This window comes from Carcharodon carcharias, chromosome 11, assembly GCF_017639515.1.
Source record: "Carcharodon carcharias isolate sCarCar2 chromosome 11, sCarCar2.pri, whole genome shotgun sequence".
In the NCBI taxonomy this organism is placed as follows: Eukaryota; Metazoa; Chordata; class Chondrichthyes; order Lamniformes; family Lamnidae; genus Carcharodon; species Carcharodon carcharias.
The window spans coordinates 149,140,228-149,154,563 of NC_054477.1; the positions used below are offsets into that span (position 1 = coordinate 149,140,228).

General features: G+C 39.8%; 1 protein-coding gene across 16 annotated transcripts in view; it reads left to right on the plus strand.

The window, feature by feature from the left end:
* mycbp2 (MYC binding protein 2) overlaps window positions 1-14,336 on the plus strand; it is a 189,401-nt gene that overhangs the window by 165,570 nt on the left and 9,495 nt on the right. For all 16 annotated transcript variants that reach the window (XM_041198963.1, XM_041198964.1, XM_041198965.1 and 13 more), the window contains 10 exons: window positions 520-585; window positions 2,388-2,627; window positions 4,184-4,273; window positions 4,370-4,447; window positions 7,554-7,820; window positions 8,002-8,276; window positions 9,804-9,900; window positions 11,156-11,275; window positions 11,401-11,502; window positions 14,107-14,235. In XM_041198963.1, coding sequence (XP_041054897.1) covers window positions 520-585; window positions 2,388-2,627; window positions 4,184-4,273; window positions 4,370-4,447; window positions 7,554-7,820; window positions 8,002-8,276; window positions 9,804-9,900; window positions 11,156-11,275; window positions 11,401-11,502; window positions 14,107-14,235 — 1,464 coding nt within the window. The remainder of the gene's footprint in view (window positions 1-519; window positions 586-2,387; window positions 2,628-4,183; window positions 4,274-4,369; window positions 4,448-7,553; window positions 7,821-8,001; window positions 8,277-9,803; window positions 9,901-11,155; window positions 11,276-11,400; window positions 11,503-14,106; window positions 14,236-14,336) is intronic.

Consider the following 14,336-nt stretch of genomic DNA (forward strand, 5'->3'; position numbering starts at 1 on the left):
AGATATACAGCAGAATTAGTACCCTCTGTGTTTTCAGTTCTGTTTCAGCACAGCAGGAGGCCATTCTGCCCATTACACCTGTGCCAGCTCTCTGAAGGAGCTACCAGTTAGTCGCACTTCCTTCCTCTTTCGCCATAGGCCTGCATTTTTTTCCTTTTAAGTATAGATATAATTACCTTTTGTAAGTTACTATCGAATCTGCTTTCACCAGCTGGCAGTGCATTCCAGATCACAACTCACTGAGGGGGAAAGAAACTCTCATGTTTCACCTGTCACCAACCCCAGCTTTTTGCTAATTATTTTAAGCTTAACTTTTGCATCTTTTATTTTAAAACAAATTTAGCAGTTTGCTTAAGTAACCTTTGTGGAAAGATCTGATGAAAAGCTTAAACTGTAGGCGATGGAAGGTTGGGGCAAAGGTTCGTAGTTAGAATTCATAAATTATGATGCATGTGCTTGTTAAGTGAAGTGTTGATATCATATGTTTACTCTAGAAATGCACTTTATCCCTCAATACAGAACAAGGTGTCTTCAATGACTTTCTTTTCTGGAAAAGCAACCGAAGACCTAAGCAGAATTAAACAAGTAAGAATTTGGAAGAAATTGTTCTTCATGGAAGCAAAGCTTTTTTCATTACAGTATGTTTTATTCTCTCCCCTTCCCCTTGTTGTAGGAACCATGCCATTGTAAATGTTCTTTAATTTCTTTTCTGCAAGCAATCTTAAATTGCTGATGCTTCATTGCCATTCTTCAGTACCTTGGTTCATTCAGCCAATTTTTAAAAAATTAATTCATGGGATGTGGGCATCACTGGCTAGGCCAACATTTATTGCCCATTGAGAAGGTGGTGGTGAGCCTTGTTGAACCATTGCAGTCCAGGTGGTGTAGGTTAGTCAACCACATTGACAGCAGATTAAAGGACATTAGTGAGCAGATGGATTTTCATGGCAATCGACAAAGGTTTCATGGTCGTCATTAGACTTTTTTTAATTCCAGCTTTTTATTGAATTCAAATTCCGCCACAGCAGATGGTGGAATTTGAACCCAGGCCCCCAGAGCAGTACCCTGGGTCTCTGCATTACTAGCCCAGTAACAATATCACTATGCCACTACCTCTCCCTTAGCTAATACAGTAATATAGTCAAAAGGACTAGGGCCAAATCTGTGGTGAAAACAGGTATTAATGCTACAGAAATGCTTGTAGATCCATTTAATTCCCATGACACAGTAAAGAGATGTTGAGTTGAAGGGGAGGGATTTCTTGATGATATAACCATGTGTGAACTGTGGAAAGAACCTTATGAGCCGAATGACCTTTTCTTTTTCCTGTCTTAAATCTTCATGCTTATCTGACAGAGGCACATCTCGGCCCTTTTATTTCAATAAAGCCAAGTTCTTTTTTTATTCGTTCATGGGATGTGGGCTTCGCTGGCTGGGGCAACATTAATTGCTCATCTCTAGTTGCCCTTGAGAAGGTGGTGGTGGGCTGCCACATTGAACTGCTGCAGTCCGTGTGGTGTAGGTACACCCACAGTGTTGTTAGGGAGGGAGTTCCAGGACTTTGACACAGCGACCGTGAAGGAATGGTAATATATTTCCAAGTCAGGATGGTGCATGACTTGCAGGGGAACTTCCAGATGATGGTGTTTCCATCCATCTGCTGCCCTTTTCCTTCTAGATGATAGTGGTCATGGATCTAGAAGGTGCTGTCGAAGGAGCCTTGGTGAATTCCTGCAGTGCATCTTGTAGATGGTACACGCTACTACTGTGTGTCAGTGTTGGAGGGAGTGAATGTTTATGGATGTGGTGCCAAACAAGCGGGTTGCTTTGTCCTGGATAGCGTCAGGCTTCTTAAGCGTTGGGGGAAGCTGCACTCATCCAGGCAAGTGGGGAGTATTCCATCACAATCCTGACTTGTACCTTGTAGATGGTGGACAGGTTTTGGGGAGTCAGGAGGTGAGTTACTCGTCGCAGGATTCCTAGCCCCTGACCTGCTCTTGCAGCCACAGTATTTATATGGCTAGCCCAGTTCAGTTCCTGGTCAATGGTAACCCCCAAAGATGTTGATAGTGGGGGATTCAGTGATGGTAATGCCATTGAACGTCAAGGAGCGATGGTTAGATATTCTCTTGTTGGAGGTGGTCATTTGTGTGGCGTGAATGTTACTTGCCACTTGTCAGCCCAAGCCTGGATATTGTCCAGGTCTTACTGCATTTGGACATGGACTGCTTCAGTATCTGAGGAGTTGCGAATGGTGCTGAATATTGTGCAATCATCAACAAATATCCCCACTGGTTGAAAAAATGATTTTGCTCTTGACTCTATATACCAGATTCTCTTTCAAGAAAAGACATAAATGTACTTTCTTTACTTTCTCCTGCTCTTAGACTGACATGGATTCCAGGCATATGGGATGGGTAACCAGTGAACTTCCTGGAGGGGACAATCATATTATTAAAATAGAACTGAAGGGTCCTGAGAACACACTAAGAGTCCGACAAGTCAAGATTTTAGGATGGAAAGAAAGTGAAAGCATCAAAATTGGTGGACAGATATCAGCAAGTGTTGCTCAGCAGAAGAACTGCGAAGCAGAGACCCTTAGAGTTTTCCGACTTATTACATCACAGGTACATTGTAATTTTTTTTGTCTTTGGAATCATGTCTTTCATTGACCACTGTCAAAATACACATCCCTGGTGTCATAATGTGCAAAATGTGACTTATCTGCCTAGTCAGAAGTTTGATAATTTTCAACTCAAGAATATATGGATTCTTCGAATTTCTCATTTGCAGTATAACTGAAGTAAAATATCTGAACTGCAAAAAGACTTGAGAGTCCGGGCACATATCATGAAACTGTCGTGAACTGATGTACAAAATGACCAGAATGGCTAATGGCATTCTGCAGATTAGAATAAAAGTGGGTGGAAGTCCTGCTCCAGCTGTACTAAGCCCTAGTGAGAGTGCGCTTGGAGTACTGAGAGCAGTTCTGGGCACCACACCATTGGAAGGATATATTGGCTTTTGAGGGAGTGCAGTGCATGTTTACCAGAAATGATATCTGAACTCCAAATGTTAAATTACAAGGATAATTTACACAAACTAGGGTTGTAGTCCTTGGAATTTAGAAGATTACGGGTAATTTGATCAAAGCTTTCAATATTAAGGGGAGCAAATAGGATAGATAGAGAGAAACTATTTTTGTTGGTTGGGGGAGCGGGGGTATAACGCAAAAATTAGAGCTAGACCTTTCGGACGTGAAGCTAGGAAACACTTCTAAACACAGGATGTTTGGATGTTAGAAGTTTGGAACTCCTGTCCACAGATTACAATTGAAGCTATATAAAGTATTTATTTTCTAATTGAGATTAATAACTTTTTTTCATCCAAAGCTATTAAGCTATATGGGGGGTAAAGACGGGTATAAGGATTTAAGCCGCAGATCAGCTATGATCTCATTGAATGGTGGAACAAGCTGGAGGGGGCATACTCTTGTTCCTATATTCCTGTGGTGTTTGTATACAACTGAACTCTATTGTAACTATGACCAGACTCAACATTCTAGAGCTTTTCTGGCTCTAACTCCTGTTCACCTACCACCCTTGTGCTCACTGACTTAGGTGGTCTCCTAGTTCTCCCCCGCACCCCCTGCAATTTCTCTAAAGCCCTCTGAGATCTCTGCACACTTCCAATTCTGGCACTTTAGTGCACCCCACCCCCCGTTTCCCTCACCTCACCATTGGCTCCCTTGTTTTTAGCTGCCTTGGCCCTAAGCCCTGGCATTGCTTCCCTTAATCCTGATTCACCACCACTCATTTTTAAGACGCTGCTTAAAACCTACCTCTGGCATTTATATGACATCTTCTTTGGCTCAGTGTTAATTTTTGTCCAATTATGCAAACAAAAGAAATTGTCTTACCCTACTTTGCCAATCTCAATCCTTCATAATTTTAAATCTATTGAATCTCACTTGTCATTTTCTACTCCAATGTTCCTGTTTTTAATCATAACTATAGTTTCCAAACCCTAGCCTCATCCTGGTAAAGGTATGTTGTCTGTGGTTTTAAGGTTATTTCTATAATTGGGTTGAAGTTATTTTCTAAATTGAGTTTCTTCATTTGATAAAATTAATTGAATAAATGAAACCTTTTGATATGTGGCTGACTTTGTAAAATTGTTACAGGTGTTTGGCAAACTGATTTGTGGTGATGCAGAACCTACACCTGAACAAGAAGATAAGACTATTTTGTCTTCACCAGAGGGAGAAGAAAAGGTACAAACATACAAGAGCTATCCACTTAGTATATATTTATTTTAAATAACTACCATTCTTGCTTAAAATGATTATATTTCTCTTGTTTTGATGAAGGCATCTGATGCTGATTTGAAGGAACACATGGTTGGAATCATATTTAGCAGAAGCAAGCTAACCAATCTCCAGAAGCAGGTTTGATATGAATACTTTTTGTATTTCTCATGCAAGAGACATTTTATGTATTACATTGTTTCACAGTTATTTATTTGCAACCTACTTCAAGCCGTTGTTTCCTCCATAATAGCCCATTGTTTAGTAGTTGCTCAGCATTGTGCTGTAATTGAACATGCAGAGAAAATTCCAAGCTAAATTGCAGTAATTATTCATCTCTTATCATGAAGTTGTTGGAAGTTAGCATATTATTCATCTTCCTATCTACTTGAGCTGACTGCAAATCAAGTACGAGAATGAATGACTCCGTTTATAGGACAATACCTTTGTGTTTGATTATTTCATATAATCAAGTATAAAAATATTTTCAATCCAAGGGGGCTAGCCATTCGGGTACAGGTCGGTATTGGGGCATCCTTGGCTCCCTGTACTAGGAATTGAAGTCTTTCTCTTGACATATTTATGTCAAAGTAGGTGGTTCAGTTGTCCTTCAAAGGAACCTGACTTTCTGCAGTCAGAAGAAAAAATAGCCTTATATTGAGTAAAGTTTGCATGCAGCACACAGTTAAAATCTGGATACAAAGTAATGTCCGACATGGATCAGCTAAGGTGATGGTGGTTGCAGCAAAACCCCCAAAGAACATTGGCTAACCTTGCCTTACTTTCAATTCTAATTAAAAGATAATATTTGCAACTTTTATTTTAAGACCTAGACACCCTTTTACGTTCTGGTTCAGGTTTTAATAAAGTCTGGGTAACCTGCATATATCACTTTCCCAGTAAAGGAACTAGAGTGAGTTTGTGATTCGGGTGGACTTTATTCTGTTGGGAAATTAAAACACACAGCTCCAGTCATCCTGATAATAGGTTTGAAGCAGAGCCATTGACTTGAAACTTTCCAATGCTGTTATATTCACAACCCAACATATGGGAAACTGGAGAACAGTGAATATTTAAGCTGCTACACTGATGATTAGTGCTCCCTGTTAATCAGAACAGAGATAACCACAGAAGCCTGTTCTATTCATGTCAAAATCCTTCCCAGGGCCATAAGCTATATGGTTTCCCCAGCAACAATGCTCGCATTTACATAGCACCATTAACATAGAAAAATGTCCCAAAGCACTTCACAGCCACCTAATCAAAAAATGGATCAATTATGTTCAATTCCACCCACTCCTTTTAGAATCAAACTTCTTCACGATTTCAGAATAAACTAGAATAAAATAACAAGTAGGAGCAAAAGTAGACCATTCGGCCTGTTCTGCCATTCAACAATATTGTGGCTACTTTTGATCTTAACTAACTGTACTATCCCTGTATTCAAAAACTCTGTCTTGAATATGCTCAACAACTGAACATCTCCGCTCTCTGAGGGTGATGTAAATGTTGTCAACTGTGATGAGGATAGTCTTGAACTTCAAAGACAAACATGTTGGTGCATTGGGCAGACAGGTGACAGATGAAGTTCAATGCAGAGAAGTGTGAGGTGATCCATTTTGGCAGGAAGAATATGGTGAGACAGTATAAAATAAAGGGAAAGACTAAGGTAGTTGCAGGAACAGAGGGACCTCGGTGTATATATACATAAGCCATTGAAGATGACAGGGCATGTTGAGAGAGCAGTTAATAAAGCATACAGTATCTTAGGCTTTATTAATAGGGGCATTGAGTAGAAGAGTAAGGAGGTCATTTTGAACTTGTATAAGACACTAGTTAGGCCTCATCTGGAGTACTGTGCCCAGTTCTGGGCTCCATACTTGAGGAAGATTTGAAGGCGTGGAGAGAGTACAGAGAATATTCACAAGAATGATTCCAGGGATAAACAATTGTAGCTATGAGGATAGATTGGAGAGGTTGGGTCTCTTATCCTTAACAAGAAGGTTGAGAAGAGACTTGTTAGAGGTATTCAAGATCCTGAGGGGCATGGACAGGGTAAATAGTGAGAAACTGTTCCCACTCGAGACCATCGAGAACTAGAGGACACAGATTCAAAATAGTTGCTAAAAGGAGTGAATATGATGTGAAGAAAAGTTTTTTCACCCAGAGGGTGATTAGGGTCCGGAACAAACTTCCTGAAAGCGTGGTGGAGGCAGGTTCGATTAAGGTATTCAAAAGGGAATTGGATTTCTACCTGAGAATAAATTATGTGCAAGGTTATGGGGATAAGGTAGGGGAGTGGGACTAGGTGGAATGCTCTTTCGGAGAGCCAGTGGAGACTCAATGGGCTGAATGGCCATCTCCTGCACTGTAAAGATTCTGTGATAGAGCATTCCAACGATTCACAATCCTTTGAGTAAAGAAATCTATATTGCTGAGAAGAGAGACATGTTGCTGAAGCTGTTCGTCTTGCACTCAGGAAAGATGCAAAAATGCCAAATTTCAAATGATCACAATTTAAACTAGAGGAGAAAAAGGTACTGATTGGTTGGAAATTCAACTCTGGCTGAGGCATTACCATAGAGAAAGCAACAGAGATCTGTAGGCTCCCCAAGCTTCCTGGTAATTCAAAAAAAAAGCTTGAACTTATTCCATTTATTTGCAGAGAATGGGTCATTGCGTATGATTTTATATGACATACATTCGTATGCAGGCACCCATTCTCTGCAAACAAAAGGAATATGTTCAAGTCTTTCTTGAATTACCAGGAACCTGTCCTCATAGGGCAATCCGCTTATCCCAAGAATCAGTCTAGTGATTCGTTACACTCCCTCTAAGGCAAGGGTATCCTTCCTTAGATGAGGAGACCAAAAATTTACGCTGTCCTCCCGGTGTGGTCTCCCCAAGACCGCATATAACAAGAAGTAAGACTTTGCTATTCTTGTCCTTACCAAGGGATGGGTGTATAACATGCCATTTGTCTTCCTAATTGCTTGCTGTACCCGCATTCTAAACTTTCTGGGATTCCTGTACAAGGACACTCAAGTGCTCCTGAATACCAATATTCGCCAATCTTTCACCATTTAAATAATATACTTTTCTATTTTCCTACCAAAGCGAATAACTTCACACTTCGCCATTATATACCATCTGCCACATTTTTGCTAACTCACCCAACCTGTCTAATTCTTCTCCAGCTTTATATATGATCCAATCTTTGAAATCTTCTGATTACCTCTCTAAACAGGTGTGTGCACACATAGTTCAAGCTATTCGCATGGAAGCCACACGGGTGCGAGAAGAATGGGAACATGCCATATCCAGCAAAGAAAATGCAAATTCTCAACCAAATGATGAGGATGCTTCTTCAGATGCATACTGTTTTGAACTGCTCTCCATGGTCCTTGCTTTGAGTGGCTCCAACGTAGGAAGACAATATTTGGCCCAGCAGCTCACCTTACTGCAAGACCTCTTCTCTTTGCTGCATACTGCTTCACCGAGGGTTCAAAGACAGGTCGGTGTCAATTTTATTTTATCAATTTAAACTTCACTAAAGCAAAAATATATCCGTTACAATTTTTTTCTAATTTTAAGCACCAGCCATGCCTAGATTTCTGCACAATCTTTTTGACTATATGTTCTATTGAAGCAATAGATTTAGCAGCTGTCTGGAATTCAAACTTTCCTGTTTGCAGGTGACATCTCTACTGCGCCGTGTTTTGCCAGAGGTAACACCAGTGCGTCTTGCCAGTATAATAGGTGTAAAATCTCTTCCACCGGCGGACATCAGTGACATCATTCACTCCACAGAGAAAGGAGATTGGAATAAATTGGGAATTTTGGACATGTTCTTGGGATGTATTTCCAAAGCCCTCACTGTGCAGCTAAAAGCCAAAGGGAGTAGTTTTCCTGGCACAGTTGCTGGGAAGGGTGTAACCACCGTTACATTACCTTCAGTCTTCAACTCTGGGTAAGAATGACTCTTCTAAGTTGTACTTCATTCTGAATAGAACTAAAAATGACATTAATGTTCTACTTGTTTTAACACTAAAATGATTGTATTTTTGACCCCAACTTGCTGTTGTAGAAAAATATGAACACGCTATTTGCATTAATTGGAACATATTGGAAATTAGTTCAGATGGAATTTTTACTCTGCTCCATAATCAGTGATTGTTGCCAGAAAATATAAATGATTAGTTTTTATTGATAAATTGTTAGCTATGTCGGTTCAGTAATATTATGCATTGTACATTCTGTTGCAACAGTGTTACCTCTAGTAAACTGGAAATTTTCATAAGACACTTGGTGATGAACTTCTGATCTCAGGAAATGCTTTCCTTTTTTTATTCAGCCACAGGATATGGGCATTGCTGGTAAGGCCAGCAATTATTGCATATCCCTAATTGCCCTGGAGAAGATGGTGGTGATCCACCACCTTCAACTGCTGCAGTCCATGTGGTGTAGGTACACCTACAATGCTGTTAGGGAGGATTTCCAGGATTTTGACCCAGTGAAGATGAAAGGAGTGGTGATCCATATCCAAGTTAGGATGCTGTGAGATTTGGGGGGGAGCATGGGGGTGAAGGTGTTCCCATTTGCCAGCTGCCCTTGGCCTTCTATATGGTAGAGGATTCGGTTCAGGAAGTGCTGTCAAAGTTCTAAATGGAATCCACGTAATAGAGCAATTTCATGTCTTGTTCGAAAGTTTCAGGTCCCTTTTTGCCTATCATACTGATACATATTTGAAGCAAGTTCTGTCACCTGCACTTCCCACACTTTAGGCAAAATTGTTAATTTGATCACCAGCTCTTCTCCACAATCAATAAATAGGCTACTGATTAGAACACCTGCATGGCTCCCATGTAAAGGAAATCTGTTAAGCCATAAAAGCCAGACGGTCCCAGATTTGATGTAGCTTATCTTACCCAAGCTGCGGTAGGAATGCTAGAGTTAACTTCTGTTTTCTGTGTCTGGTGAACCAAAATACAGCAAAAGTTCCCATTGCTCATAGCATTCAGCCTTCTAGCTTATCTCTTGCCCTTAATTCCAACTGCTAATTATGTAGATATTAGCAATCCAGTGTAGTGCAGGGCTGTCTTTAATTTGAGCTTTCATGTGGGTTAGCTTGGCTTTACAAAGTTTATCTTGTGTATCTGATCAGAGCTGGGACAAAGATTGAAGATTAGCCTGCTAAGTTATGAGGGACTTCATACATTGTAAAAAGCTCTTAAAATAATTCAGGGGTATTGCTCCTTCCATAGCAATGTTTATGTAACATTTATGAATATGGTGTTTTTGAAAGGAATATTACACTTTCAGCGGGTACTCTATTTTTCATTCAAGTGAATGCTCTGCATGGCTAAATATCATCAGTTTTCTGATAACTGAAGGAGTTGAAATACTCATTTGTATATTACTTGCAAAACATTTTTAAAATGGCTTGCAAATAAAATGACAAAACAATTTTTCTAATGATTTATTGGTATTTCTACAGCTCCATTCGACGAGGTGAAAGCCACTGGTGGATGAAAGGCTCCACTCCCCCACAAATTTCAGAAATAATAATTAAACTAATAAAGGACATGGCAGCAGTAAGTTGTAATCATCTAGCATTGCTACTTCATTAAAACACAATATTATCCGTAATAGAGCAGCTTTGTATGTTGGCAAGCCTAAATGCTTTGATATAGGAAGATAAAAGTAAATCTAATTTTATATGTTGGATTTTTGCATTGGTTAGTCTATATTGCCCTTTGCTGTAATTTCTTAAGACTTTTTTTTCTCTTTAAGTCACACTAGCCCAGTTCTTTTCAGGAGCAGCAATCATTGTCGGATTGCCCCTCCGCTCGAACTTACCCCCACCTCGACGCTGCTCTCCTTTTCTTGCCGAGTCTCCCAAACCCAACTTTATAAAAATGCAGAACATCGTATCCCTCCAAGAGCCCTGTCACAATATTGTAGAGTCGGGGAGGGGGGGCGGGGGGGAGACAGCACACGCCCTCTTATGGCACCACCTGCCATTTGTAAAGTTTAAATGTCCATTTTGAATGTTAGCGGATGAATGAGTAAATAAGTTGGGGTGGTAAGGTGCGTGGTCGTCGGGTCAGGAGGGCTTGTCGGGTTAGGTACTCGTGTGGTCGGGAGCAGGTAGCAGGGTTGGGAGAGGTGGTCCAGGGTTCAGGAAGTGGTCCTGGGCGATAGTCGGGTTCATTCAGTGTGATTGTTTGAGGTGGAGAGAGTCAGTTGTGATATTACCTAGGATTTAGATTAGGATTTTTTCTGCCTAACATTTCTTGGGTATCTGTTCAGGTAAGTTTATCAGAACCGTGTGAAGTCTCTGACTCTAACTCAAAGTTTGAGACATTCAGGGAGGACCTGGGGAACAGGGAATAGCACACCAGAAGTTGAAACCTCCCAGACAGTTGCCACGGACATTAGCGTGTCAGGATTCCACGGGGTCCAGACATACATCTTGGTTTGTACATCCAGTCTCCGACAATCCAAAGACGAGAAGATTTGGGCCAATGTCTTTTAGCATCAGAAAATTAAGAGTTTAATTTGCTCTGGGTTTTTGAGAAGGTTGATATTTAGCTTTGCGAGCGAGATGCTTAGGGACACCACGTTTGACGGATATGAGATACGCTACTGAGCATTTTAGCTGGCCTCATTAAGAAATAATCTGACTAAGTTACTTACTGCCGAAGTGGAAGATTCTGAACACCTAATAGGAAAAATTACAATATAAAGATTTTAATATCCAGTAAGAAGATATTTGCATCCACTTTCTGTGAATTATTTTGTGTTTGGGTGACATGGTTTGACTTGTAGAATTACATTTTTTTTTAGGGGCATCTATCAGAAGCCTGGTCTCGTGTCACAAAAAATGCTATTGCTGAAACAATTATTGCCCTAACAAAAATGGAGGAAGAATACAGAGTGCCTATTCAATGTACTACAACAACAAGGGTAATTGATCAGTTGCTTTATATGTAAAGTATATTTGAAACAGAATTAAATGATTTAACAAAAGTGATTGTACTTGGAAGTTGCATAAGATCCTATTTCTCTCTGCTTAACTTTTTGCTCCACAGTTATGGCTAGCTCTGGCTTCTTTGTGTGTGCTGGATCAAGACCATGTTGATAGGCTTTCCTCTGGCAGATGGATGGGGAAGGATGGCCAGCAAAAACAAATGGTAAGAAAAGGGATTGTTAATATATTAGGATAACCACTGTTTGCATAATGGAGCTGGGCACGTGTACTTAATGATACCAAACTGAGAGGAGGATTGGAATTGGAGAAAGTAGGTCAAAAATTCCAGTGCGAATTGGGCAGTATCAATATTTGTGTAGATCTGTGACAGACAGAACTTAATACAAACATTACTGAAAACAGAAAAATAAGCAGCGCATCTATTACATGATTGGTGTTGAAATAACTGGGGAGGCGACTTAGGCGTCTCAGTAGACTTAATACTAAGTGTGTCCAGCCAATGCAGGGAAGCTATTAAAGCCAGTTGAATATTGAATATAATCAAACTAAATGAATGTAGGCCTGAGGAGGTTAGCTTCACCTTCAAACACCTCCTTTGATCAAAGGGAAGACATTGCATTTTTTCCATTAGCATCTTGCTTTTATTAATGGCTGCATCCCAAATGTTGGGTTATTTTAACAATGTGCTCCATACTCTTGTTGATGTACAAAACGTTTAAGTATTATGATCAAGGTAAAGGGGGCTTCCAGTTTGTGTATAGTAGTAAAGGTTTGTTTATGCAAATAAGTGTGTCGTTCCATGGCAAAAGAACTGCAAATTAGCTGGAAAAGGGAATAATACAAAGAAAGTTGCCTCAGTCATGCTTTCAACTCTTTATGAATATTGATTCAGCTTACCTTTAATCTCTAAGCTGTAACTAGTAGAATGCCACAGGGATCAGTGCTGGGGCCTCAACTATTTACAATCTATAGCAATGATTTGGATGAAGGGACTAAATGTATGGTAGCTAAGTTTGCCGATGACACCAAGATAGATAGGAAAGTAAGTTGTCAAGAAGAGCTCGAGAGTCTGCAAAGGGATTATAAACACGTTAAGTGACTGGGCAAAAATTTGACAGATGGAATGTGGGAAGATGTGAACCTGCCCACTTTGGCAGTAAGAATGGAAAGGCATTATACTATCTAAATGGAGAGAGATTGCAGAACTCAGTGGTACACAGGGATCTGGGTGTTCTGGCACATACATCACAAAAAGTTCGTACACAGGTACAGCAAGTGATTAAGAAGGCAAATGGAATACCAATGTTTATTGCATGGGGAATGGAATCTAAAATTAGAGAAGTTTTACTGCAGCTGTACAAGGCATTGGTGAGACCACATCTGGAATGCTGTGTGCTGTTTGATCTCCTTATTTGAAAAAAATATATAATTACGTTAGAAATAGTATAGGGAAGGTTCATTCAGCTCATTCCTGAAACGAAGGGTTTATCCTATAAAGAAAGGTTGGACAGCTTGGGCCTATACCCATTGGAGTTTAGAAGAATGAGACACAATCTTATTGAAACAAATAAGATCCTGGGGGTTCTTGATAGGGTAGATAGTGGGAGGATGTTTCCACGTGTGGGGGAGAAATAGGGGACACATATCAAGAATAAGAGGTCTCCATTTAAAGACTGAGAAGAAGAGAATTTTTTTCTCTTAAGAGTGTCATTAGTACATGGAATTCTGTTCCCCAGAGAGCAGTGGAGGCTAGGTCATTGAATTTATTCAAGGCAGAGTTGAAAAGATTTTTGGTAGACAAGGGTTATGCGGGGCAGACAGGAAAGTGGAATCGAGACAAGCAGATCAGTCATTATATTAAATAGTGGAGCAGGCTCAAAGGGCTGAATGGCCTACTCCTGCTCCTAAGCCCTGTGTTCTTATGTTCCTATATTTGTACTTGTACTGCTAGCTTGAAGAAAGATGTTGCAGAGTAGGGATGAACATTTTCAGTATAAAATACTTCAGTCCTTCCTCTACCACTGAAAAATTGGGTAAAGATTTCATACAGAGTATCTTGACTTTCCATATTTGTTTTGCTTTCCATCACTGACAAAAAAAAACTTCCCTGGTTTGGCCGTATCTGGATTTCCATTCATGTTGATCTCTAACGTGATCGCTTTTTACTGTGGTACGGTTCTCTGCATTCTCCACTATGTGTGTATTCAAATCAGCTCCCTCGTCCAATGGGAGGTGCAGAATAACAGGTGACTTGAGGGAGGAGTTAATGTGTTTGATATTCTGTAGCTTAAGACAGCTCCATACTAAAAGTATTTACTTTTTCCATGAAGGAATGAAGCCAGATAATAGTTCATAACTGCTCAGTTAAATACCTGTGACTATATTTCTTTATTTGGAAGATTCCTGGTCTTTAAATTACATGATATCCAGTTAAAAGTTAATCTTATATTTTGCAGAAGTGGAACAATCAAATAAAAGCAAACATTTTATCCTGACTCCTATTTAGAGAATATCTTGAAATTTAATTTATGTGGGGAAATAAGCATCGAGCTTAAAAACAAATCTTATTGGAAAGCTAAATCTTATTTTGCCAGAGTAAATTTAATATTTTAGAAGCTACAGTATCGTATTTTTTTTTTTTGCAAGGATCAGCCAATAAATCCTGCCTGTGCAATGTAACATTCTATTCTGTTGCATCTTATTGTGATTTCTTCAAACCTTCAAAAGAGTGTGCTTAACCAAACACACTACCTTCTGTGTTATTTTTCTTCATTGGTGACCAAGTTAATAGTTTTTTTTCTCTTAGCCTATGTGTGACAACCATGATGATGGAGAGACTCCAGCAATTATCCATTGCAATGTGTGTGGGAATCTTTGCACAGACTGTGACCGTTTCCTCCATCTCCACAGAAGGACAAGAACGCATCAAAGACAGGCAAGGATTCAGTTATAAGTATTTTTGTAGAATATTTAACCAATTTTAGAACTGTTTTGAAACAATGTTTTGAGCTCTAGTAAAAAAACTTAATGATAGGA